The sequence below is a fragment of the Mirounga leonina genome, unplaced genomic scaffold, assembly GCF_011800145.1.
Source record: "Mirounga leonina isolate KUSES-001 unplaced genomic scaffold, KU_Mleo_1.0 Mir_107563, whole genome shotgun sequence".
Lineage (NCBI taxonomy): Eukaryota > Metazoa > Chordata > Mammalia > Carnivora > Phocidae > Mirounga > Mirounga leonina.
In genome coordinates, this window is record NW_023270235.1 from 1,846 (window position 1) to 28,152 (window position 26,307).

Sequence of the window (26,307 nt, forward strand, 5' to 3'; positions counted from 1 at the left end):
TTTTTATATGGTCTTTATTATATTGAAATATGTTCCCTCTAAATCTACTTCGTTGAGAGTTTTTATCATGAATGGATATTGTACTTTGTCAAATGCTTTTCTGCATCTATTAAAATAATCATGTGCTTTTTATCCTTTCTCTTGTTGACGTGATGTATGATGTTAATTGATTTGTGAATACTGAATCACGTTTGCATCCTAGGAATAAATCCCACTTGATCACGGTGAATGATTTTATAATGTATTGTTCGATTTGGTTGGCTATTATTTTGTTGAGGATTTTTGCATCTGTGTTCATCAGAGATATTGGCCTGTAGTTCTCTCTTTTTTAAAAAAAGATTTTATTTATTTGCGGTAGAGCAAGAGTGAGAGAGCGAGAGCGCACAAGCAGGGGGAGTGGTAGAGGGAGAAGCAAGCTCCCCGCTGAGCCAGGAGCCCGATGGGGGACTCAATCCCAGGACTCTGGGATCATGACCAGAGCTGAAGGCAGACGCTTAACTGACTGAACCACCCAGCTGTCCTTTTTTTTTTTTTTTTTTTTTTTTAAGTGTCTTTACCTGGTTTTGGTATCAGGGTAATGCTGGCCTCACAGAATGAATTTGTGATTTTGGAAGCTTTCCTTCTAACTCTTCTTTAAATGTTCGGTAAAATCCACCTGTGAAGCCATCTGCTCCTGGACTTTTGTTTGTTGGGAGTTTTCTGATTACTGATTCAATTTCATTCCTGGTAATCAGTCTGTTCAAGTTTTCTATTTCTTCCTGATTCAGTTTTGGGAGGTTATATGTTTCTAGGGATTTATCATTTCTTCTAGGTTGTTCAATTTGTTTGCATACAATTTTTCATAATATTCTTATAATCCTTCATATTTCTGTGGTGTTGGTTGTCCTTTCTCCTCTTTCCCTTCTGATTTTGTTTATTTGAGTCCTCTCTCTCTCTCTCTCCTTTATGAGTGTGGCTAAAAGTTTATCAATTTGGTTGATCTTTTCAAAGAACCAGCTCCTGGTTTCATTGATCTGCTCTACTGGGTTTTTTTTAGTTTCTATTTCATTTATTTCTGCTCTAATCTTTATTATTTTCTTCCTTCTTTAGGTTTTGGGTTTTGTTTGTTCTTTTTCTAGCTTCTGTAGGTGTAAGTTTAGGTTGTTTCTTCAATATTTTTCTTGCTTCTTGAGGTAGGCCTTGATTGCTATAAACTTCCCTCATAGAACAGCTTTTGCTGGATTCTAAAGTTTTTGGACCATGGTGTTTTCATTTTCATTTGTCTCCATGTATTTTTTAATTTCTTCTCTGATTTATTCCCTTACAATTTTAAATCTTTGATTAAATGTGTATATTGGAAAACATTATGTAGTGTCGAGAGCATGAGCTCTGGAATCCAATTACCTAGTTTTAATCCTTCCTTATGATTTACTACCTACGTGACACTGGGTAAACCAGTTATACTTCTAAAGCCTCAATGTCCTTATCTGCAAAATCAAAATGATGATAAAAGCATCTGCTTCATAGGGTTGTTGTGAGAATTAAATGAGATCATACTGCAGAAATGTTAGTATGGTACCTAACAGATTAATCCTTCAAATAATTTAGTTATGCTTACAGGAGACAATGAGACTTTTTATTCAAAAATAGCAACAATATAATGGGTATTCCCCCCATGAATAAAGACAGGGAGAGAGAACAGGTAGTAATGCCAATTGAGTAACTACAAATTGCCAAGTTCTTTGCCAGGCAGTTTATGGACATCATCTCATTTGCTTGCAGCAGATTTGTGAGGTAAGAATCATTATTTCCATTTTATAGATGGAGAAACTGAAGCTCAATAAAGTGAAGTAACTGAGAACCACATACCAAATAATCTGCAGAGTCAAGTTTGTCTAATTTCAAAGTCATATAGTTTTTCCTCACCTAAACAATGTTTTCCTTCTGGAGGAGGAAAGAAAATATATTTTAAGCCACATCCCATTTAGGTTGGCTCCCAAATTATTTAACTGACACATATGTGAGTGTTTTCATCAGCTGTCAGTGTTTGCCTATGGTGCCCCTATCCCACTCAGTCTCTCCTCCCTGAAATGGCTGGTTGAGGAACACTTAGCCACTGCTGGTACCATGTCCTAACTCTCAGTCAGGAAGTTTGCATCAGCTCCCAAGATGGACAGGAGACTCCTGTTATTTTACGGAGCCAGATCTGAGGTTTTAGACAGGCAGGGAGTAGGAGGAGTCAGGACTGGGAAAGTCGAATGATTCCCCTCCTGATGTCTAGTGGTTCACTTCACTAAGATAGATACCAGGCTGTGAATTGTGCCTCCTCAGCTGATCCCCATTCTGGATCAGTATCCCTATGAGTAATTTCTCTCCTGATTCTGGCACTCTGGACTTTCTACTACCACTGATGGATTTTTATCTCTATAGAGGGAAAAAAGGGATGCCCAGGCCTTGGCTGCGAGTGCTCACTCCACTACCCTTTGCTGCCCTCTACTGACCATACCTGGAAAGTACATTTAACCTTTCAGGCCCTTGGCCCAAATAGATACTACAGTGAGTGAAACCAGGCACACAAAATTTGAGGTGCACCAAAAAACTAAGTAAATAAGATATGATATTTTAATTTTAATGTAGTATTTTAAAAAGTCAATTTTCAAAAAATACATGGTGAACAAAATATCTAAATGTACCCTAAAACAGTACTACTAGCTTATATGTACACAGAACCTGCCATCCATCTTTTCATTCAAGAAAGAGGTCTAATACCGCAGTGGCAAATCACGCTATCAATACTGGTCAACCTTTTTCATCACTCACATATATGGGGGGAAAAAACCCAGAAAATTTAGAGTAAGTGAAAAACAAAAATGAGAAGGTCCAAGTGGAACAGATATTGTAACAGTCGAATCCTAAAGAAAACAAGTAAGAGAACAGGGAAAAAAAAAAAAAAAACTGATTAAGAAAACAAAACCAACTAACATCTTCAGAGTCAAGAAGCCAAAGAATGGGTGGCTATAAAATAAGAACAAAGAAACAGATTTTTTGGAAATTAAAGATATCATCGACCAAATTAAATGTACTAGAAAGTCTTGAAGATTGAGTTTAAGGAATCCCACTTGACTTTGACACTTGGAACATTCATCTTTCAGTTTTAATGACATAAGATTACCCTTTCTTTCTCAGTAAGTAGAGCTATTTGGTCCTTCGGTAAGGAGTAATTTAATCATTGGAATAATGGAAATGCTATTTTAATTTGTAGAATCAACGTATGAACAAAACTTGGAAGACAACAACTGTAAAAGAATCTGACTAATACTAACATTGATAATATAAAAAAAATGGAAGTCTGAATATTAAGGCAGCAGAGACGTGGAAGAGATAATGTCACAGATCTTTTTCACCTATTTATTTATATAGCAAAAAATCAAGATACACTGTCTAAAATTGATGTAACAAAATACAGACGTAAGCATACTCTTTAAAATGGTAATAACCAGAAAAACCAAAACAATGTAACTGGAAAATGTAGAAGCAGATGGATAAAAGAAATAAGTTTCTCATCTTTCAATAGATGCTATTTCAAGTTCATAAAACAAGAAATGAAAGTATTAACATAGGTTTCAGAGGTATTGTGATAACCACCAGCAGAACAGAAAATATTTAAAAATAGGGAGCTGGAAATGAGGAGTTGGGGAACAGGTTCAGGCAGGGAATTTACTTTTCATTTGGTACCACTCTGTACTGCTTGTTTTTTAAAATGTGTGTATGTATTAATTTTACACTATAAAAGTTAAAAAAAAAAAAAAAACCCTCTTTGCAGCTGCAGCTCTTGGCATCATTTCCTTCCCAGCTGCAGTCTCTTTCCTTACACCAGTGGTCAGATCCTACTGAGACAGGAAGGAGTAAGAGAGAAAAGAAAAGTTTCTGCCCTTAATTTAAGTGTCTTGGAATCTTTTTTATTTGTTTGTGCTTGTGTTCTGTCTTTTCAAATGGCGCCACTCTTTGGAATACTAACTTTTGACTACTTTCATCTGTGATATCTAGAATCTTCTTAAAGTCTTGCTAAACTTTGGTATCCTTCTGTTCCTTCTTGACAAAGAGTAATCCTGACTCATTGGCTCTTACTGTGACCGTGGTATTTTATTTTCTTAGAATCTTGGTTCTGGTCAACTACTTCCTAGCCAGGTCCAACTCAGCCTGCCTAGGTAGGAATGAAGTCTATGGAAGAGTGATGACAATTACTACTATCAGAACAAGTAAGACGTGGCATATTAGTAAGTTAAACATAGTGCTAAGGGAGCAGGGTGACGTTCATTACCCCATTCCTCATGCACTGACAGAGGAGAATGTGTTTCACTCCACTGTTCTGGAGAGAACACACTCGGAGGAATTTGGGAGTAGACGTTTTCTCTAGACCACAATCTTGCACCAAAGTGCCAAAAGCATGGGACACGAGACACAAGGAAATGAAACCAGAATATCTAAATTTTCGAAGAAGGCAATAATGTCTCAGGGTCACTCTCCAAATTTGAGAAACAAGGCAGAGGATCATAGGGGAAGGGAGAGAAAAATGAAACAAGATGAAGCCAGAGGGAGACAAACCATAAGAGACTCTCAATCTCAGGAAATAAACTGAGGGTTGCTGGAGTGGTGGGGGGTGGGAGGGATGACGTGGCTGGGTGATAGACATTGGGGCGGGTATGTGCTATGGTGAGCGCTGTGAATTGTGGAAGACTGATGAATCACAGACCTATACCCCTGAAACAAATAATACGTTATATGTTAATAGAAAGAAAAAAAAAAAAAAAAGAAAAGGTCACTCCCTGAAAGTAGGCAATATATATGGGAGATAACTACACACGAGTCACCAAAACAAAACAGTAACAACAACAAACACAAAGAAATACACACACATATTAAACATAAACCGTTGTGGAAGCACAACGGTTGCTGGGCGCTGTGTGCTCAGTGAATACGGACTCACAGGCTGTGGACTCAAGGCGGGTGCCTCTGGCTGGCTTGCCGTGGGACTGAAACCCAACAGTTCCCAGGTCCTCGCTGTCTCCAATAGAGGGAGCACTAAGTTACCTGCCACGCCATTACCTATTCACTTAATTGGGGGACCACAGTTTTGTTTGTGACAACTTTTTTTTTTTTTTTAAAGATTTTATATATTTATTTGAGAGAGAGAATGAAAGAGAGAGAGAACATGAGAGGGGGGAGCGTCAGAGGGAGAAGCAGACTCCCTGCCGAGCAGGGAGCCCAATGCGGGACTCGATCCCGGGACTCCAGGATCATGACCTGAGCCGAAGGCAGTCGCTTAACCAACTGAGCCACCCAGGCGCCCCTGTTTGTGACAACTTCTATAGGGGAGATGCAGTTTCTTTGGTGACTGCTGACCCCTTGGAGACTAGAACTAATTCGAGGTTCGAACCAACTTTGAAGAGGCTGAAGAAGCTACGCCCATTCCTGTGAAATCCCCGGACACCGCTACAGCTACCGGAACCCAGGCTCTGCGTAAAAGCCTCTGGCTGACACTGAGCCAACTGTATACGATTGAGAATGAAGGCACTTGGACTTTAATTTCTATGGGCTTTTGTGAGGGGATTTAGCTTGGGGGGAAGTGGAGTCATAAACAAAGAGTGTCCTAGTGTTCAAATTTGGGACATTTTCATGTGGATACAGTCTCTGTGCTCATTTCATCAAAGTCTGGTGAGCCCCTTTGGACAACATGACTGGACGTAATTAGTGATACGAAATGGAACGGCGAGTTAACTTTCAGCCTAGGGTGCTGCATGGCGTTCTACCGGACTCATGGGGCCGGAGTCTTTTGTGGGCAGAAAGCAAGATGCCCTTCAGCAGTTCCCGAAGGACTCTGTGGGGAGGAGGCGAGTTCAGGCGTGTGTGAGCGCAGCAGTAGCGGGAGCAGGCGCGGCTCCGCTAAGGGGACTGCTGCCCTGGCTCCCTTCGGAGGCTGGAGCACAATGGGCTACGACACTGCTTCGCAGCCTTCCATCATGAGTGCGCGGCCTTCTTCCCTTGTCTACATTTGCATCATCCATACAAAATACTGATCGGCTTTTCTTTAAATATTCAGAGTGGACTGTAGAATCTTCGCTCATGGTAATGTGTTAGAACATGTTATACGTTTTTCTGAATACAGATTAAAATACATAGCTACTAAAATTAAAAAAAAAATGCCCGTGAGCATGCTACCTAAAGCAACTCACAGGACGCCTGTGGAACGCACAGTGTAATACACTAAAAAGCTTAAAAAGCTGGCAAATATTCAACGAGAGGGATGCATGCTACTCCACTCTCCGGGTCTCCACTCCAATCCTGATGACAGAAGGTGGTGCTGGGCAGAGATTTGGGGCCCCTCTCTCCACTTTCTCTCTCACACCATCCCAAGCAACAGAGAAAAGACCTTTCTAAGACTTATAGGAGTTCGAGTCAAGTGCTTTCTTATTGTGCCCTTGGCGTTCAGGACGCAGGGCTTCTTGCTCCCACGTTGGAGTGGGCTTGCGCGAGGATGCCTGCAGTTGCCTGGCCATTCCCGGCTCATTTCTGGAGGTGTAGTAGCAAACCCTGTTTCTGCTTGAGATCTAAGCCTCACTCTACCCAGCTTTGCTAGGGAACCCCATGATTTGGATGATAACATACATCTCAATCGCCTTCTGTCTCCTCTTTCTCACTCGTTCAAATTCCAACACAGCATGTAGTTACAAAAACAAGTGAAAGAATGAGAGAAGAAAATGTTGATGGAAGAAGATGCATGCAGCCATCGTACAGCAAAATACTGTGTGTATATAAACATTTAATGATCGCTTGTTATGAAAAAGTGTTTTTTAAAAAATTAATGAAACTTGATACTCAAATACTGTTGAGTTCTCCTTCCCCAACTTGGGGTTAGAGTCATGTAGCAGTCTAGTCTTTTTGGCTGAGTCTGTGCACACTGGAGCAGGGGCACCCTCCTTTGTTCCCTAGTCTCTGAGAAGCAATGAGATATACTAGAAAGAATATTGGCCTTGGGGTCGGGCCTGGGGACAGATTCTGGATGTTTGAAGTTGGGCAAATTACCTAGGCTCCCTGAATCTCAGGCTTTACGTGTGTAAAATGGCAACAATAACCCTCCTAGGGTTGTTGTGAGGATTAAAGGAAATGAGTGTGAGTCAGTGAGACTGCCATTCAGAAAGAAATTCACATCCATGTCTAGGTATCCACTGGGCATGTCCATATCTAGATAGCTTTTAAAGAGGTTTGACATCTTTCCCCTGCATGGAAGTGGAGCCTGAGCGGTCGTGCTTATATTCAGAGGCCTTTTTCAGCACAGATAAAATGCCAAAACAATAAAGATTTTGATAGGATGTGTACCTTTGTGCAAACAAGCTTACCTAACAAAATGGTGCAGATAAACGCAGATGACAATGGACTTTATACAAATAAATGAAATTATGTTTCTCTAGTATAAAAATAGATCAAATGGTAAGAGCACAAAAATAGGTGAAATGGTAACATAAACTGACTTGTGTAATCAGAGGGTCAACTCTTGACATTTTTCTCTCTAGGCCTTTTCTAATAGTTTTGTTGCTAAGGCTACAGTGTTTTTGCCAGATTGGAACAGCATTGTCCACTCTAATGAAGCTTAAGTAGCTTTCCCAACTAGATTTTTTTTAATAAGCATGTTAATACTGCTGGCTTTCAAAGCCATGTTCGTGATGAATGGAAAGATCTTTAAAGATCTGTTCTTAGAAAATGTAGCTCATAAAATTTGGAATTTAGCAGCATTTCTATTCCATAGTTATTCCAACACAAATTTTTATCACGGTTACACTGAACAAAATAACTTAAAATCTAATTTCACATATTTAATTAAAAAAAGAATAAGAAATTATTATTTACAACTTTAGCCAAAAATTAATTCCCTAAAGAGTAACTGAGGTTACTTAACGAACAATTCTTTTGACTAGTGGGTAAAGTGTTTCACAACTGCTCACAAATGCACACTTGATTTATTCTTTGCACAATATGGATAAGTTACAGGAAGTCATCTGAGGAAAGTGTAAATACAAATGCACCCAAAGAAACGTAGAGTTTTGTAAAGCGGAGTAAATGAAAACCAGTTTGCTCTGGACACTCAATTGCTAAGAGGATGTCAAAGGTAAGAGCCATTAGGAAACGGGTGAAGAAACACTCCTTTTGATGTGCTTGCTGAGGAGCCAGATGAGCTTCCTTGGTCATGGACAGAAGAGACCATCTAAACTCTAAAAAATGTAGTGCAGTTTGCATGCCCGCTGATTCCGCAATTCTACTTGTGCACTAAAGCATGAGAATTAAATTAAATAATTCATGTGAAGTGCTTAGCCAATTACAGATGCTGTATTTCCTTCCTTGGATGTCTATATTTTTGTAGCCAGAAATCCCACTGTTGATTTCCAATAAGAAAAGCTGAATATTACAGCCTTTAAAGTCAAAAGTTCACCTTAATTTGAATATTGCAGCATTAGTGACATCTGGTGGAAAATGAGTTACAATGCGGCATTATAGCTATTCTGATCTTTCCTGTCTAATAATAATATTATCACTTTCATCACATTTTCACATACCCCTTTCCCCAACTCCATGGGAGGAGTATACTTCCCTGCCCCACTGAAGTTTGGCTCAGCCACAAGACTTGGCCAAAATCAGTGGAATGTGGGCAAAAATGTCAGTGTCAAAGTTTGGAAACTAAGCTTTAAAAGTCCTGGCTAGCTATTGCCCCTTCAATGGTAGAATGAAACATGTGACCTGCAGATTTGCATGAGAATAAAACAAGCACCCCAGATAATCCACAGACTTACAGGGAAAAAAAATGCTTACGGTTATTCTATGGTTGTTTGCTATGAAGCAAAAGCCAACTAAAACATGAGATCGTTATACCTCTGTGTAAAATTCCCATCAAGGCTTGACTTCTCTGTCCAATTGATGACACTGGGAGAAGAGTCCTGAAGACCGGGTGTGGTTCAGTCCCATCTGGGGCTCTGTTTCAGACCTCGACAGGCCCAATCGGAACATGTTGTTTTCATTCCTGTACCTACGGTAAGCAAAACCGAGTCAGAGTCCAGGCCAGGCCTATCAGAGGCCTATCAGACTCTCTTGGAATCTTGGCTTCTCTGTTTAACATGGTATGGAAGTCACGCACGTTTTGTTTTGTTTTTTTTTTTTCCTTCCAAATCTTTATTTAAATTCTACTTAATTAACATATGCTGTAATATTAGTTTCAGGAGAATTTAGTGATTCATCACTTACACGTAACACCCAGTACTCATCGGTCATTCACAATTCTTGAACCTGTTGGTTTAAATATCTCCCTCCTAAGGTGAGCTTCAAGGTATAGGAAAGAAGGCAGGACAAGTTTAGTTGGAGCCATAGGCCAAAGCTTTTCCAATTGAGCTTTACCAACAAAGCTCATAGCTTTGTATTTGTATTTCTTAAATGATACATAATCTATAAGGGGGGGAAATTAGCAATGTTAGAAATCACAAATTAAAAGTGATAATATTAGGGTCATTTAATTTGGTAAATAAAAACACAAATGACAGAAATTTAAGTATTATCAATGATATATTAAGAAAGTTGCTACCAGTGAGCTTTTGTGGGGGAAGAACCACATTATTTCCGGCCATTTAGCAGAGGCATTGTGTTTCCTAAAGCAGTTACTGCTTTCTGAAAAGAATTTCAAACTTTTGTCCCAAAAGTAGTTCCAGAATTTTCAACTCTCTCCATATTTTTACTGAACTTCCATTTCTGCTTTCTTTCTCAACCTAATGTGTCATGTTATGAAGGTTATGTACAGCCAAGAATGCAAATGTTTTAATCTTACTAGTGACCACTTTGTACTATATCTCATGTTGGAAAACCAGACTCTTGACCATACCTAATTCAAAATCATTTCCATTTCTGCATAACTACTTTTCTTATTCAGGCAAGAGTTGTGGGTGGACCTCTAAAATTAGATAGCTTCAACTCTCAAGGGAATGGGCTTTCGCAGAAGCATTCACTATACCCATCATCAAATACGGGGACCTACACTTGTCTTGTAGTGAAGAATTGCCCTTTATTCTTAACAAGCAGGCAACAGGATCAAACAGATCATTCAGGTGAAATAACAAAGACAAATACATATGTGATAAATCTGTGTAGTTACTTCTTGGAAGCTTGCCATGTATTTTCCTCTCCTTCATATCTCAAACTTCAGAAAGGCCAGGACCCTGTTTCATTCATCCCAATACTTGGCACGTTAACAGGTGTTCACTTTGTAATTTTTGAAGGAATGGATACAGGCTATGTGTTTTTACTTTATAGTGAAGATTAACGAATTAATACATATAAAGAGCTTAGAACAGTGTGATACTAAGCACTTAATTATTACAAAATGAGATAAGATTTAGAACAGAGATTAGAAGAGACTTTTTAGAAGTCTGCCTTCAACTGACCTTGGCAAAATAAGGAAGACTAGGCTAGCAATAAGGCTAGGAGTATAGAAAAGTTCTACAGCCCAACATATGCTAAAATGAATTAATTCCAAATGACATGTATTATTTTATACAAAGAATGATGCTTATTTTAAGTCCACAGTTATAAGATTAAAGGGGTATAATCAAAGCTTGTCCATTAAATTGAAAGCACCTCCAGAATGATTCAAGTTTGTATTCTTAGGCCCTGGTAGGTACAAGATATTATTTGCTATACTGAATCCATCCTACTATTTAACTGTGTTAATACCACACCAATATAAAAATATGTTAAGACAAATTAAAATATACATACTTAACTTTATTACATCATTTAAAGCTTGATTTTATAAAACAAAAAAAAATTTTAAGTGTTCTGTATCACAGGAATTTAAACAGTGGCAATATACATAGCTTTGTAAGTTCAAGTTATATAAATTAAAATCAAATAATTGGAAATGCTTTTAATACGGAAAATATACGAATAAAATAAATGGCAAAAGGACCTAACAGGAGCAGCATTTCATTACTTACAGATTATCATTAGATAATTTCAGGATCTAAACAAAGACTCTGAATATTCGGACTTCTTTTGCTGTATTTTATATTTAAATATCTCCCTGCCTATATTCCGAATCAAGGTACTTGACCAAAAGGTTTAAGAAGGCATTTAGCTTTATGGCAAAAGTTTTCCATCTACAGTTACCACCTTTAAAGGAATTGACATTAACAATGCTGATGTGATCTGCTAGTTCCCTTCTGAACAATGTGCAATAATTTATACCAACCCTGTATAAAGTCATACAGGTACCAAAAAATGTAACAATTATGCACAGTTCAATAGAAGTATAATGTTAAGTTTTCCCCATCTAAAAATTAACCAGTGAAACAAAATGTATCAACTATAGTTGACTTGGTTTCAGGAAAACCACATCTGAGAGTTACAAGTACATCGCTGTCCTTGTCTTATCCTCAGTCATTGACAGGAATTTTGTAGGCCACCATGCTATTTACTTTGTGGATTGTAGTAGTAAATGAACGAAGACGGACTTCCTCAGAATTGGTAATAAACTGTGGTCCCGACTCTTCCCATTTTTCAGGTACAACCAAATCTTTGTCTGTATATATCAGTAGATCAAATGAACCTAAATTGGGGATAAGATCATTAAAGTACAATTATTTTTTTCTAAAGTACAACCACCCTTCCTGTGTCTTTCACATTTGAACCATCTATAGTGTCAGAAAAGCTAGTTTACCTTGATCTCTAATCAATTATATTAACTAATTGCTTTTCCTCAATGGAAATTTTAGTACAGAAAATACTGCACTCCTTTTACTTTATGAAAAACTCAAGTTTTTTTTTTTTAAAGAGAAAACCACTAAAAATATTTGCAGAAAGTATAAAATTAATCATGAGACAGCATGAATCTAAGCCATAGAAAAGATAACACCTTGGTTCTGTGACAGCTGTATCCCAGTGCCCAGAACAGCATCTGGCATGTAGTAGGTATTTAGGATATATCTGATGAATGAAGGAGTAACTAAGAAAACAAAGACACAATTATAGCTATAAATCTTAATTATATACATAGAAATGTGTAGAAAATAAAAATGAAAGAAATTACATCAAAATATTCAAGAGTGAGTACTGTAGAATACTTTCATTCCTTTCCTTTTCAGCACTTGTAAATAAAATGCAAATAGCATTACTTTAGCTTTACCACAGTTTTCTCATTCATATAACATGACATTTATAATTAAGAAAAAACTTAATGAGCGCGTTAATTCTCAAAGTAGTAGCTTAGTCTTTTCCACAACAAATTTAAGCCAGTGTGAAGTTGTATAATACTTACAAGAAACTTCCAATAGTGGCAGAAATGTCACCGTAGCTGTGATCTGTCTGATCACCGAACGGATTTCATCTTGGATAGCTTTCTGAGACTTTTCTCTGGGTGCACTATCAAAGAAACCAATTAATTCATTTTAAGTTTTAACAAGTTATTTGAAACACAGGTAAGATTATTTATCTGATTAAATGCTTCCAAAATCAAATAAGTAATGCATTCAAAAGGAGTTTTTTTTCAATGAAAATAAATATACGTCCTTAAGAAACTTAGTAGGCACAATATGTATCTCTATTATTTCATTTATCCTTCCAATCATTTTTTAGGGTTGTTCTTAGTATCAGGTCATTAAATAACAGATGACTAGAAAACCTGCCAAGTACTTCAAGTCAGGAAAGCTTCAGCATGTCTTAAAATAAAGATAACAAGCAGTATCTAAAATATTGAATCGGTATAATCATTTTGGCATTTTTAGTAATGCCTAAATGTCTAATTTCCTATTGCCTCAAATAAGATGTTACTCGTGTATGGCGTTAATAATTAAACATTTTCTAAAACAGACCAAAGGCTTCAGGAGCAAACTCCATCATTTCATTATGAGAGATAGTTCAGAGTTTACAGGTAAGCATGCCTAGGACAATGCTAGAAATTAGCATATAATGATGGGCATCTCCCATCCAGATAATCTAAAAACTTCAGTTTAGTAAGTGTCTAAGGAGGGGCGCCTGGGTGGCTCAGTTAGTTAAGCAACTGCCTTTGGCTCAGGTCATGATTCCCGGGTCCTGGGATTGAGCCCCACATCGGGCTCCCTGCTTGGCGGGAAGCCTGCTTCTCCCTCTCCCACTCCCCGTTTATGTTCCCTCTCTCGCATGCTCTATTAAATAAATAAATAAAATCCTAAAAAAAAAAAAAAAAGGCAGTGTCTAAGAAGTTTGTAGCATTAAATGAAATACAGTAGAGCTGCACAGTAAGCTGGGAGAAAGTCTAGGATAATACTTCATGGTTAAAAGTACCTTTCTACAATTCATGAAATGGCCCACCTAGGACGGACACCATGGTAGCTTTACATACAGCATCATAAACACTAAAGTTTGAAATTTATGGATTTAGACTAAGCGCAATTATGTTAAAAGTCCGTGATAGGCAAAATTCTTTCGTGAGCACAATTTGTGAGCCCAATCCTTCTCCACAGGAGATTAAAGATCACATCTAACATACTTAGAAACAAACTACCTTATATGAAACTAGTTCAATATAAGTAGAACTCATCTAGTAAAAGAAAACAGTTTTGGAAAAAGATCTGTAAAAATGGAAGCAATTTACTTCATACTTACCTGTCATCTTTTGCAGTCTTGTCACACTCAATATCAAATTGCCACCTTTCAAGGACCTCACCACTTTCAATATTTGAGATGACAACCACCAGTTTCTGAACTGAACACTTGTATAACCAATCTGCAATACATAACAAGGAATCTTTTTTGTTTCACTGCATTACAAAACAACTCTCTTCCCAGGTCTCACTTTCTATCCTCAGCAAATTCCTACCGCTAGTATTTCGGAACTCTGCCAACCTGTACAGAAAACCTGCCCCACAATAACCTAGCTCCTGTTTTCAAATTCTCAGTATTTGTACCAGATATAGTACTGAGTGCTGAAGACAGAGTAGAAAACATGAAGTACACCCTAATCCAAGTAAGATGCAGGAGATGGCCATTAATCTAATCACTGCACCGATAAATATAAGATTATAATTGTGATAAACGCTATGAAGGTGCAGTATGTGACGCAATGAGAGCATAATAGAGGAAAACTGGACTCACTCAGGGAGTTCTCACTTGACTTCAGTTCTACAAATAAATTATCATTAAATATGCAAAATGATACAGAAAAGGGTACAGGTCTTAAATATTGAAAAGGGAAGAGCATCTGACCAGAGGATTGAAAGAAGGGTAATACAACTGCAGTAAAGAAAGGGGAGAATGAACAAGGTCAGTTTGTGTACGATACACAGGGGTCAGACCATGCAAGGCCATATGGGCCAAATTAAAGAAGTTACACTTCAAGAACCAGGGAAGTCATTACTGTATTTGAAGTATGGTATGATGTAATTAAATTTGTATTTCAGAACTATCCTTCTGGCTGTGATGTGGAAAGTAGAGTAGAGGTAAAGAGGGGATCTAGAGACACCAATTAATTAGCAATTCAAGCAAGAGGTAATGAAGGCTTAGAGAAGGATAAGCTGGTAGAGATGGATCAGTAGATAGATTCAAGAGATTTCATGGTTCAAACTGTTAGGATTTATTGACTACTTATGAGTAAGCAAGAAGAAAGACTGAGATAGCTCCCAACTTCCTAGTTTATATCACTAGTTGGATGGCTGATCCATTCACTGAGAAAAAGAATGCAAATGGGAGATGATGCTTAAGTTTTGTTTTAAGATTTTATTTTTAAGTAATCTCCACACCCAACATGGGGCTGGAACTTAAAATCTCGATATCAAGAGTTGCATGCTCCATTGACTGAGCCAGCCAGGAGCGCCTTAAGTTTAGTTTTCAGGTATCACTGGGATAGCCAGATGAAGATATCAACGGAGCCACGAAATATATGAGCACAATTAGGAGAATTGGGTTGGATGTACATTTGTGAGTCAACTACACCAAGGTTGTTAGTGAAGCTATGTACATGTCAGAGATCATCCTAGAGAGAGATTATAGTGAGAAGAGGGCCTCAGGACAAGCCCTGAATTAATCTTGGAAATTGGGATAGTATACTCAGGAATCTGTAGTTTTTTTTTCTTTTTTTAAGAGACAAAACAATTTTGTAATATTTAGGGTTTGTGGGCCACCTAGGTCTCTGTTGCACAGTCTTTAAAAAACAGCCCTTTAAAAATCTGAAAACAGGGCGCCTGGGTGGCTCAGTTGGTTAAGCGACTGCCTTTGGCTCTGGTCATGATCTTGGAGTCCCTGGATCGAGTCCCGCATCGGGCTCCCTGCTCAGCAGGGAGTCTGCTTCTCCCTCTGACCCTCCCCCCTCTCATGCTCTATCTCATTCTCTCTCTCAAATAAATAAAATCTTTAAAAAAAAATCTGAAAACATTCTTAGTTTGCAGGCAGTATAAAAATAGCCACTTGCTAGACACGGGCTGTTGTATGTATCAACTTTTTCTTGACATATATCAACTTTTTCTCAATTTAGCTCTGAAAAGGAAGAAATTGGGTAGTAACTTAAGGATTTGGGGTGGGTGGAAATTTTTTTCTTTTAAAACTGAAGAGAGATCAAAACAAAGAAATCAAAAATACCAGAGAAGAACTAGGATAAAATCCTTAAGGCTAGAGGAATGGGGATTCAGATTGAACAATTTGCCTCTAAGAAGAGCAATTCCTCCATTTTAACTAAAATAAAAGGGAGAAATTAAATAGGAAGGTCTGCATACATCCGAGGTGAAGAAATATCCTCAGTGTAGTCTTAAAGGAGACAACCCAAAAACCAGTAGCTTAGGTGGGGCTTGCTTCTCCATCAAATTAAGATGACATAGATTATTAGTTGCTTACTAATAATCTTACTTTTTAGCCCTGAAGATAAAAAAAAAAAAAAAAAAAAATCTAATTTTAAAAATAAAGCTACTTGATACAAAGAAATATATATGACTCATGAATTAAGAAAAAAAGATGACTAGTGTTTTTTGGAACTAGTTTTGGAAGATCAAATGGGGAGCTAGGGAGAAACATCCTACAACAGAAAAATTAGAAGTGACAATCCTAAGTAGAGAAAAAAATGAGGGGAAAAAGGAATAGATGGAGAACAAGTATTGATTCAATACAGTAATTTCTTGAGCTAAAAAAAACAGTGAGTATTCAGATAGAAAAGGCTTACTGATTATAGGCAGGATTTTAAAAAAGACAAATGGAAATATATAAAAAATAAAACTCTACTGGGTGCTCTATTACTTAGTAGTTCTTTTCTTTAAGTTTAGTTTCCAGGTTGGATCCAATTTTATTTTCCTTTAAGTAATGATGGCTTTAAACTCTAGGCAGTTACAGAAAATATATGTTAAAAATATACAGTGGATTTTTCTCCAATAGTGAACACCATCATAAGGACAGAAAATTCCAAATTGTTCCATCTGGCTACATGAACTGCAAAAATCATTTCTAAGGAAGTTGATGGAGACAGTTTTGTGAAGCCATATCAGATTCCTAATATCAAAATATTCAACCCACTCAAACTGCAGTATGGGAAGGGTGGACTTTCTTTCAATTTATATATTATTTGCTTCCTTCCAATTAAGAATCACTATATTTGAGGTTGTAGTGTTTTATACCTTTTTGTACAGAGCTGAAAAATGACCACCAAGATGCCAGAAAATATGGGTTCTACAAGGCCTGCAAAACTCAAAATGGTTTGCAACAATTAAATACCTTTCAGCTGTTCCACCACATTATTTAGGTATTTTATGAGCTCAGGATTAGTTGTTACAAGCAAGGTAAGTCCATATTTCTGCACTCTAGTAAAGGTTTCAGATGGATATATGCCACGCTGATATAAAATGCTATTGATGCCAAATGCTGGAAACAAAAGGAATGTTAAAGAAAAGTCATTATCACTTTGTAACTCTGGAAAATAAAACATATTTAGATGTGGCTACGTTTCATTAATGGTATAAAACCATAAATGCCTTAACATGTTTGTGGGTGTTTTGCTGAAAGCAGAGTAGGTAAAAAGTGGCATTAAACATTCTTAAAACCTTGCTTCTAATTAAGAGAGAACACGATACCTGCATTTCTGTGGCAAAAAAAGAGAAAAACGCCAAACTGCATTAATCTACTGTCAAAGTAGTACTACAACTCACTGTAATCCAAGTCCCAATTCAGATTATGTGGTTAGAGGGTGTCAAAATAGGCTTTTGCATCTCAGTTAGCAACTGATTAACTGTTCTCTGCAATGCTCTCAGCAAACCTTTCCCTCTTTTTCCTCCTTTTCTCCTCACAAGTCCTGCCAGATTCTATCAGAAGGCACAACTGTCCTGGTCCGGAATGGCGTTTCCTAAATCTAGTCCATCACCGCCAATACCAGAATCAAAGAGGGGCCCCCACCCCGGTCCTACTCCGTCTGAAGTCGCGGAGGCTGGGGGCGGGCGGAAAGTGCCTGGCTCTGTAGTTGAAAGCAACGCTGCAGGTGGAGGGGCTACATCGCGCCGCAGGCCTCAGCAGCACCTAGGCCTCAAGCTCCACCATTAGCAAGGAGCCCGGAGGCGGCGTCTGCATCCGCTTCTTCCTAGATTCTCCCGCCGGGCAGGAGGCTGGGGCAGAGAGAGCTTAATTCGCGGCCTCGCGGCCTCGCGGCCTCCCCTCCACCCCCTCCCGCTTCCCCCGCCTCCGCGGCTGAGCCACGGGCCTACCGGGCGGCCTGGCCTCAGTTCACCCCGCCCTCCGGCCTGCGCGAGGACGACTTACAGAAGAACTCGGCCACGATTTCGGCGCTCCCGCGCAGGGTGATGCCTTGCTCCCGGGAGAGCTGCAGCGCCATGGCCAGTCCTACAGACGAAGGAGTGCGCTTCCCCCGGCAGAGAGCGACAGCAGAGACGCCCACAGCAGTTCCCCGCCACTCGTTTCAAAAGTAACGCGCAGCACGCCCTCGGGCCTCGGCGCAGGCGCGATGAGCCTCTAGGCCCCGCCCCATGGGGCGGGGCCTGCAGGTCCTCTGGGCGCTTTTCGGAGCTGGCCTGTCCGCAGGCGCAGGGGGTAGGCGTGGTCGCCCAGTTCTGGGTGGTCAAGCTCCGCAGGGTCCCGGCTGGGCCTGTGTAGTTGTGGTCTACTAGACCGGCCTGAGGGAAGAAGACGCCAAAACCTGGTTTGGGTTTTTTTTTAAAGATTTTATTTATTGGGGCGCCTGGGTGGCTCAGTCGTTGGGCGTCTGCCTTCAGCTCAGGCCGTGGTCCCAGGGTCTTGGGATCGAGCCCCGCATCGGGCTCCCTGCTCCGCGGGGGGCCTGCTTCTCCCTGTCCCACTCCCCCTGCTTGTGTTTCCTCTCTCATTGTCTCTCTCTGTCAAATAAATGGATAAAAATCTTAAAAAAAAAAAAAAGAATTTATTTATTTATTTGAGAGAGAGAGAATGAGAGAGAGCACATGAGGGGGGGAGGGTCAGAGGAGGATCCATGATGACAGTGGCTAGTCCAACAATATTTGTTGAATGAATGATCATTTGAATACTTGCCTAGGAAAATTTCATGGAAGAACCCAAGACATTTTCAAATTGGAGAGCAGGTTGGATGGATGAGGTGAGGCCACATTTTGGGAGCTTTGAATATCCATCTGAAATAAGTTGGACGTACCAGGGATTTCTAGGCTCTTAGAATTGACATAATTAAAGGGGTATTTTTTTCAAGTGTAAATTCAGTAGTGGTTGTAGAATGGATCGTATATAGGACGGTCTCGAGTGGTGGTCCTCAAACTTGAGAGTGTGAAAGAATCACTTGGGTATTTTGCTATATGTAGATTCCTGACTTTTATTCTCCCTTCTCCAAATCTAATTCAGTCCAGTACCATAGCCACTAGCCACAGGTGGCTCTTAGGCACTTGAAATGTGCTTGTCTGAACTGAGATATGCTACAAGTATAAGAATACCAGATTTCAAAGACTTAGTATAAAAAAAAAGAATGTAAAGTATCACAGTGATATGTCTTTCAATCGATTACATATTGAAATATTTTCACATGTATTGGATTTATTTCACTTGTTTCATTTTAGTTTTTTAATCTGACTACAAGAACATTTAAAATTACATGTGTGACTCATGTGAGATTTCTGTTGGACAGTGCTGGTCTACTTTATGGGGTCTAGGAGATGACATGTTTTAACTAGCATCCCAAATGATCCTTACATTACTTTTAGAAAAGCATTAGACCATAATGGATATTTTAGTATTGCAGGCCCAGGAGGGCCTAGGAGGTTGAGAACCTGGACTAGATGGATGCCAAAGAGTTGGAATAATGAATCATGGAACACTACATCAAAAACTAAAAAAAAAAAAAAAAAAAAGAAGGTATACATATACATATGTATATATATGAGAGCAAGCTATTTGGAGGCAAGAATTGAATCGATGACTTAAAAGGGAGAAGAATGTACTGGTAGTACAGATAAATCCAAGGTGGCAAGCCTGCACTACAGGCTAGTGTTGGTGAAGTCTATGGGTATGTTAGGAAGAACTGCCCAAACTCAGCCTATTTTATTTCTTATTTATCACATAAACACTTAAGTTTCCAGAAGCTTTGGAGAGATGTCTTTCCTATTAATTTTAATTGCTCCATTCGACATTGACCTATCTTATCTAAACCATCTTATCTTTATAGAATGTTTTTTAAAAACTTGTTTTCAGTTACTTAAGTTTAGATTTATTTATAATTCAGTGAAGTCCTTCTAATATTTGGGGGAAAGCTATTTGGACAGTGAGAAGTATAAATATAAATTAAGATTTATTTCTGAAGAAAATTCAAGCAGAGAGCATAACCAAACAAACCCATATCACCAAAAGAGATAACTATGAAAAAGTGTGTCATAAACAGGCTTAAATTCAATATTAGGATGCTAAAACCAGAAATGAAAATTTCTAAAGCTAGAATCAAATGGAATTTTAGACTGAAAGTAACTTAATTAATGACTTAGTAGAACAATCTTATAGTTGAGGAAACTGAGGTCCTGAGTGGATACATGGTTAGTCTAAGATTCAATATCTAGTTAGAAGATTTAATAGTAGAATCTAGAGTTTCTGACTTAGTCTCTTGTTAAATTTTATCAATTTGAAGACATGCTAATTAATGCTCTTGTTTTTAAAGGCTATTTTTAAAAAAATCAACTGATTTTAGATTAAGGTTTTTTTTTTTTTTTTTAAGATTTATTTATTTATTTTAGAGAGAGAGAGAGGAGCATGAGTGGGAAGGGAAGAGGGAGAGGGACAGAGAATCTCAAGCAGACTCTATGCTGAGCGAGGAGCCCCACACGGGGCTCAGTCCCAGGATCCTAAGATCATGATCTGAGCCAAAACCAAGTGTTGGACCCCTAACTGACTAAGCTACCCAGGTGCCCCAAGATTAAGGGTTTTTATTCAATAAACTGTACATATAACTTGTCAAGAAAACGGCAGTTACAATCCATAATGCATTTTATGTTAATACACAAATTGTTTCAACTGCGCCAGAAGATGGCGCTATTTACACGTGAAATAATACCTTTTAAAAATTCAGTGCATATGTTTCAATTTGTGCTTCAGTTCAAAGTAAAATTAAGGGAAAATGTATTTAGTGGCTTCTAAGGTATCTGTATATATGAAATACATCAGAATGAAAGATTGATCATAATATACTACAGAATTCATATATTATAAACATTTAGTATATGGATGCTCACTATATTTACACTTAATTTACATATTGTTTTTTACATGGAAAAAGGAAACATTTTAGGTAGTTGAATCATTATTCTTACAGACTTAAGAAAGTTTTCCTTCAGATCACTAGGTGTTATTTTATTCTTGAGGCCAACATCTTGACATAAAGCAGTTTGTTCTAAATCTGTTAAAGCAGAGGGATACTTTATGATAATTTTAATAAGGTGCATTTACTAAATTTTGAAAAAATTACTGTGCACATAGGTAATAAATTAATTATTAATTATGTCAGTTTGCAGAATTTGCTTTTTTCTTTTTAAAAAAAGGATGTTGTCATAAAGACCTATTTTCCTCACATACTTTCCCGCTAAGGACTTTCTTTGATTGTTGGTCCACATGTTCAAAAAGATAGCACAACACATTTGAATCATGACATTGTATTAATAAGCAATGGCTTAATAGAGTGAACAAATATAACCCCATACTGGTGTAATTTATAATTTTTAATGATCCAGTTGATATACAGGATATTATAATCTTTTCTTTAGTAAAAATTGAGAAAATATTATTGAGAACCAAATATTATTGAGAACATAGTAATAATTCCATAAGTTCTTATAATGAAAAATATGGGCTGTTTCTTATCAGAAAGTATTACTGTGCTTTCTTATGATTTTGTTTTGATATTATAATTCTCTTATGATAATGGCATATAATCACTTAGAAGTCTTTTCATGGCTCAACCAGGATTAGGTGTCAAAGGTATAATTTTAAAGGCAGGTGATAGTCTTATGCATAGTTAATCCCCAGACTGATGGAATGTGTGTGTGTGTGTGTGTGTGTGTGTGTGTGTAACATATATATGAAGAATGGGTTCTGCAATCAGTTGGATTTGACAGCACGGTGTATTTTGAAATGTAATTGAAGCTCAAAACAACTCAGAACAGTTTCAGGTACAGAAACTATCAACACAAAGCCTCTATGAAGAATGAAAAAGCCATGGTTGCTATGAAATTAATAAAAATAGATTGAATTTCTTAAATGATTTTATAATTATATATTAAATCTCATCAAACATTCTATGCCTATCATACATTTTTTGTTTGTTGTTTCTGAATATTCTGTATATAGGGTTATTTTTATTATTGCCCATATGTAAGTAAAGGTGAATTAGTTCTGCTAAATCTGTCAACTAATAATTAGACCAAAATTGTATCTGAGTGAATAGAAAGATATTTTTTGAGGAGTTCTACAGACAAAATAAAATAAACCATAAATTTGGGTCTTTCTCAAATATTTGTGAATACCAACTTATAAAACACTCATGAGAAGACAAAGCTTTGTGAAAACATGGAAAATCACTTTACTTTAAATTTATATTTTTCTATTTAGATAAACTTGGTTCTGTCAACTGGAACTGTTCTCTTATAAGCTGCCTTGTGTTTATAGCTCATTCAAACAATATAGTAGTCAAGCCATATTTATCAGGTTACAGATCAGTCATGCACGTTAATTCTATTATTTCTGCTGGGATTTCCCACTTAAAAATTGATTATGACAGTGTTTTTTATTCTTGACTAATGTACGTAGTTTGTTCAACATCAACTGACAACAAAACGTCTTACTGAACCCTAGAGTTTTTGGTTTAGTGTTGGAGATCAAGTGGATTAAAAAATAAATGGTATCTTTTTATTATTGCTTAGTTTCGGTATAGTTGTAAATAAAGATGCTAACTTTTCACACTGAAAGAGATGGCAATTATCTGTTGTAAGGCTGTCTTTTGGATGATCCAGAATATACCTTTTTAAGCCCGTGTTACATTCATATCAAAAGGAGACTTGAAATGAAGTTTCATTAATTTGTTTATCTCCAAGAATATTCTTGCAGACCCTTGTCTGAGAAACAGCAGGCCGTAGCATTCAGATATTCAAAATGTATTCACAGAATTTTGATATTCTTAAAAGTGAGGTGTGGTTATGAGTTTGTATAATTAAGAGTTATTGATGAGATGGGTTCCTTTTGGGGTTTGGAATTTTACATTAAGATTCTTATTAAATTTGAGTTATCTTTAGTTTCCATTGAATTAATAAGAAATTATAATATTTAACTCCTAAAGGCAGCCGAATATACTACTGTAACACTGTTAAGCGTCTTAGGGACTTAAAAAGTTCTGTGCTGCTCTCAGATGGCTGCCTGCCTGAGGAAAAAGATCAGGAGTGTGGGAAGGGCAGGCCATTACTTAATGCCTCAGGTCCCCCTGGACCTTGACGGAAGGTTATTTGAAGGACCCTGGAAATGTGTATACACCTTCCTCTTTTCTTTCTCAAAGATCTTGTTTAAAATAGTGTATCCCATTAGGAATAGAAAAAATGATGAATATACACCAATATAGGTTTATTTATCTCTAAATTATAAACTTTTCCAGACTATTAGGTACATGTAGTATATACTATATATTTATATATATTTAAAATATATATGTATTTCAAATGTTATATTTTATATATGTTATATTTAAACATAATAAATATGTATATATTTAAAACATACACAAGTTAGAAATTAAAGAAAGATGAGATGAATGTTTCTTTCGTTTTTTTTTTTTTTTATTTATTTATTTGAGAAAGAGAGAATGAGAAAGAGCACATGAGAGGGGGGAGGGTCAGAGGGAGAAGCAGACTCCCTGCCGAGCAGGGAGCCCGATGCGGGGCTCGATCCAGGGACTCCAGGATCATGGCCTGAGCCGAAGGCAGTCGCCCAACCAACTGAGCCACCCAGGCGCCCGAGATGAATGTTTCTTTTAAAAATGATACTTGTTGGAGCACCTGGGTGGCCCAGTAGGCTAAGCGTCTGACTCTTGGTTTCAGTTCAGGTCATGATCTCAGGGTTGTGAGATCGAGCCCCCACCTCTGGCTCTGAGCTCAGCTCAGCTCTGAGTCTGCTCCAGATTCTCTCTCCCTCTCCAGTCTCTCCCACTCTGTTCCTCCCCCCCACTCAGGCTCGCTCTCTTTCTCTCTAGAATAAATAAATAAAATCTTTAAAAATGATTCCTGTTATATCACTAGAAAATAATTTATTTTTATGTTCACTAAATGTATTAATAACTCTATTAAAATTTATGTGGTTAATATGCCTCATTTTTAAAAAAAATTTGGTTTAATTATTTGTAAATGATTTAAAAGTCTGATACTGAGTTCAGTTTATTTTAATACTTGGGAGTTTTTTGGTTTGTTTTTGAAGTTTTTGTTTTTAGGAGGATACAAATGGAAGAAGTCCATTAATGACTTATTTATTTATATTTATCTGTATTTTTATAGTTTTAACAAATGGATCTAAAACCAAAGATTTAAGCAGTTTTCGCCCATTTCTTAAAAATATGAAAACACATCTTTCTATTAGTTTGGAATTAATTGTTTCCATCTTTTAATTGCCTTTGGAACTAATTTGTAATTTAGAAAAATTACAAATGGATTAGAAAAATTTGTTTCCAAGGTTTTCAATTGTACAGATGAAGTTTTTTTAAAAAAAATAATCGATACAAACATGCTGTCTCAGCAGCATGACTGTCTTTTGAAAAACATTTGCTCATTCATTTAAAAAAGTCACTTTTCCTTTTTAAGAACATATTGAGTGTTAATTTTTCTGAAATTCTTCTTAGATAGCACAGTACCGAGTGTTGCCTACATAGAGAAAGGGTGAGTAAATTTGAAACAGTTGACCTTCATTTCCTCAATCTACCAACAGTGACCTGTAACTTTCTGATAGGGTGCTGGTGTCAATCTATTTGTTACATTTTAGTACAGTTTAGTGTATTTTCTTAGATTAAAAAATCAATATAAGTAGACATTCTAACAGTTCTTCTTATACCCCCAAGGGACTATTTTGTGCACATATTCCACTTTGGAAACCATTAGTTAAAAGTATGTTTACAGGAAGGATAAGGTACCCTGAGTTGGGGACAGTAGTGTTCCCTGCTTGCCCCCCCTCTCAGGTACACATGGAATAGACAAATGTAGCTTGGATGACTGACTTGCCTGTGTGGAATGTGAGCTCTCATTCTCCATGCCAGCTTCTGCCAGATCAATCCTGTGAGGAAAAGACATTATTTTTATTGGGAAAAGGTGCCCCAGACTTTTGAACACCATTCATTTTCCACTTAAACCTGCTGAAGGCACAGAATAAAAACCCTCTTCGGAGTTTCAACAGATTCTTATATGGTAAAAGTCCACTTGGAACACATGAAAAAACTTTACTACTTGTAGCATAGAGGTGGAAGGTCATGGCACTGTCTAAGGAAGCAACAATGTCCAACCAATCTACCAGAAGCAGAGTTCACAGGCACATGTGCAAGTAAAAGGTGTCATCCTCGCATGTTCTAGAGAAATATTTTAGAGGTGGAATATCTGGACAATTTAAGAAGAATTCTGTAAGGATATTTTTTCCCTCACCTGTAAAATGGAGGTAACGATAATACTTGTGACAAAATTTTTGTGAGGATTACAGGAGATAATACAACTGAAGCTTTGGTTTATTGTTAATATATTATTCTTGTTATTGCTATATTCTTGTTATTATAAATTATTGTTATTATTATTTAGATAGCTTTTCTTCCACTTTCCCAAGTACCTTTCCTGAGTCTGATACATGTGTAGTCTAGGATAACTAGAGGAGTCCTCAGGTAACGCAACTTCAGGAAAAAGATGAGGACAGACCCTGTCTTACCACTATGGTAAACAAAATACAATTATAATAGCTAGCATTTATTGAGCACTTCCTTTCTGCCAGACACTCTTCCAAGTGCTTTATGTGAATCTACTGACTTAATCCTTTCACAAGCACACAAGTTATGTACTTTAATTACCTGTGTTTTATAGCTAAGAAAACTAACTTATAGAAGGAAGTTGAATCATTTATCCAAGATCACCCAACTCAGAGAACTGAAGTCAAGTCCAAGCAATCCAGATGGTAGCAGGATATGAATCCTGTAAGTATGAAAGGTCTGGCTATATTTTAGATAATCTATCATGAGGTGATGCATAGTGGGTCCTTATGTCCTGTCCCTCCCTCCATTCTTGATGTGAAATATTAAGTGAAGTGAGGAATCACCTTCAGTTTCTCAGTGGAGGAGGAGGCAAGATAGGGGAGCGGGGGAGGGCAAAGATAGGCAGACAAGAAAAAAGGGTTGGAAAGATTCTGGGGGCAGCCATTGTGCAGAATGGGAAGAGAATTCAACCAAGAAGAAATAATAGTACAGAGCATTGTTCCTCGATAGATGTTTACTGAGTACTATTTATCTCATGATGTGGAGGTATATGGATGCAAAAAAACAGCCTTTCTTTTCCAGGCAAATGCAGCTGGGGACCCAATATACCAAAACAGCTGCAAAGAAGGAGGGATAAGATAACAGCCAAGTGAATGTATGCAGTAAATGCAAAATGAATTCAAAAATAACTATGGGAATGTGTCTTGGAGGACATTGCAGTACTTGAAGAGTGTTTAGAACTTTAGCAGGCAAAGATGGGTGGCTGTTAGGGAAGGTTAAATTGAGAACAATTAAGTCTGGTGTGGGTCATAAAGAAAAGGTAGGACAATAACCTT

General features: G+C 37.5%; 1 protein-coding gene across 7 annotated transcripts; it reads right to left on the reverse strand.

Moving 5' to 3' along the window:
* Positions 1–1,304: 1,304 nt before the first annotated feature.
* Positions 1,305–18,018, reverse strand: LOC118019243 (mitotic spindle assembly checkpoint protein MAD2A). Of its 7 annotated transcripts, none has more exons than XR_004681638.1 (7): positions 17,776–18,018; positions 16,741–16,887; positions 13,654–13,774; positions 12,329–12,432; positions 11,927–12,016; positions 8,902–11,620; positions 1,305–3,866 (listed from the first exon to the last, which is right to left on the reverse strand). XR_004681638.1 is itself a non-coding variant. In XM_035018250.1 (6 exons), the coding sequence occupies exons 1-6, from the start codon at positions 17,846–17,848 to the stop codon at positions 8,985–8,987; spliced, it is 606 nt and encodes a 201-aa protein (XP_034874141.1). In that variant the 5' UTR covers positions 17,849–18,018; the 3' UTR covers positions 7,976–8,984. The 7 variants fall into 7 exon arrangements, 5 of the variants coding, with proteins under 5 accessions (XP_034874141.1, XP_034874119.1, XP_034874149.1 ...); XR_004681637.1 differs by having other exon boundaries at positions 1,305–3,869; XM_035018250.1 differs by lacking the exon at positions 1,305–3,866 and having other exon boundaries at positions 7,976–9,055.
* Positions 18,019–26,307: the final 8,289 nt, after the last annotated feature.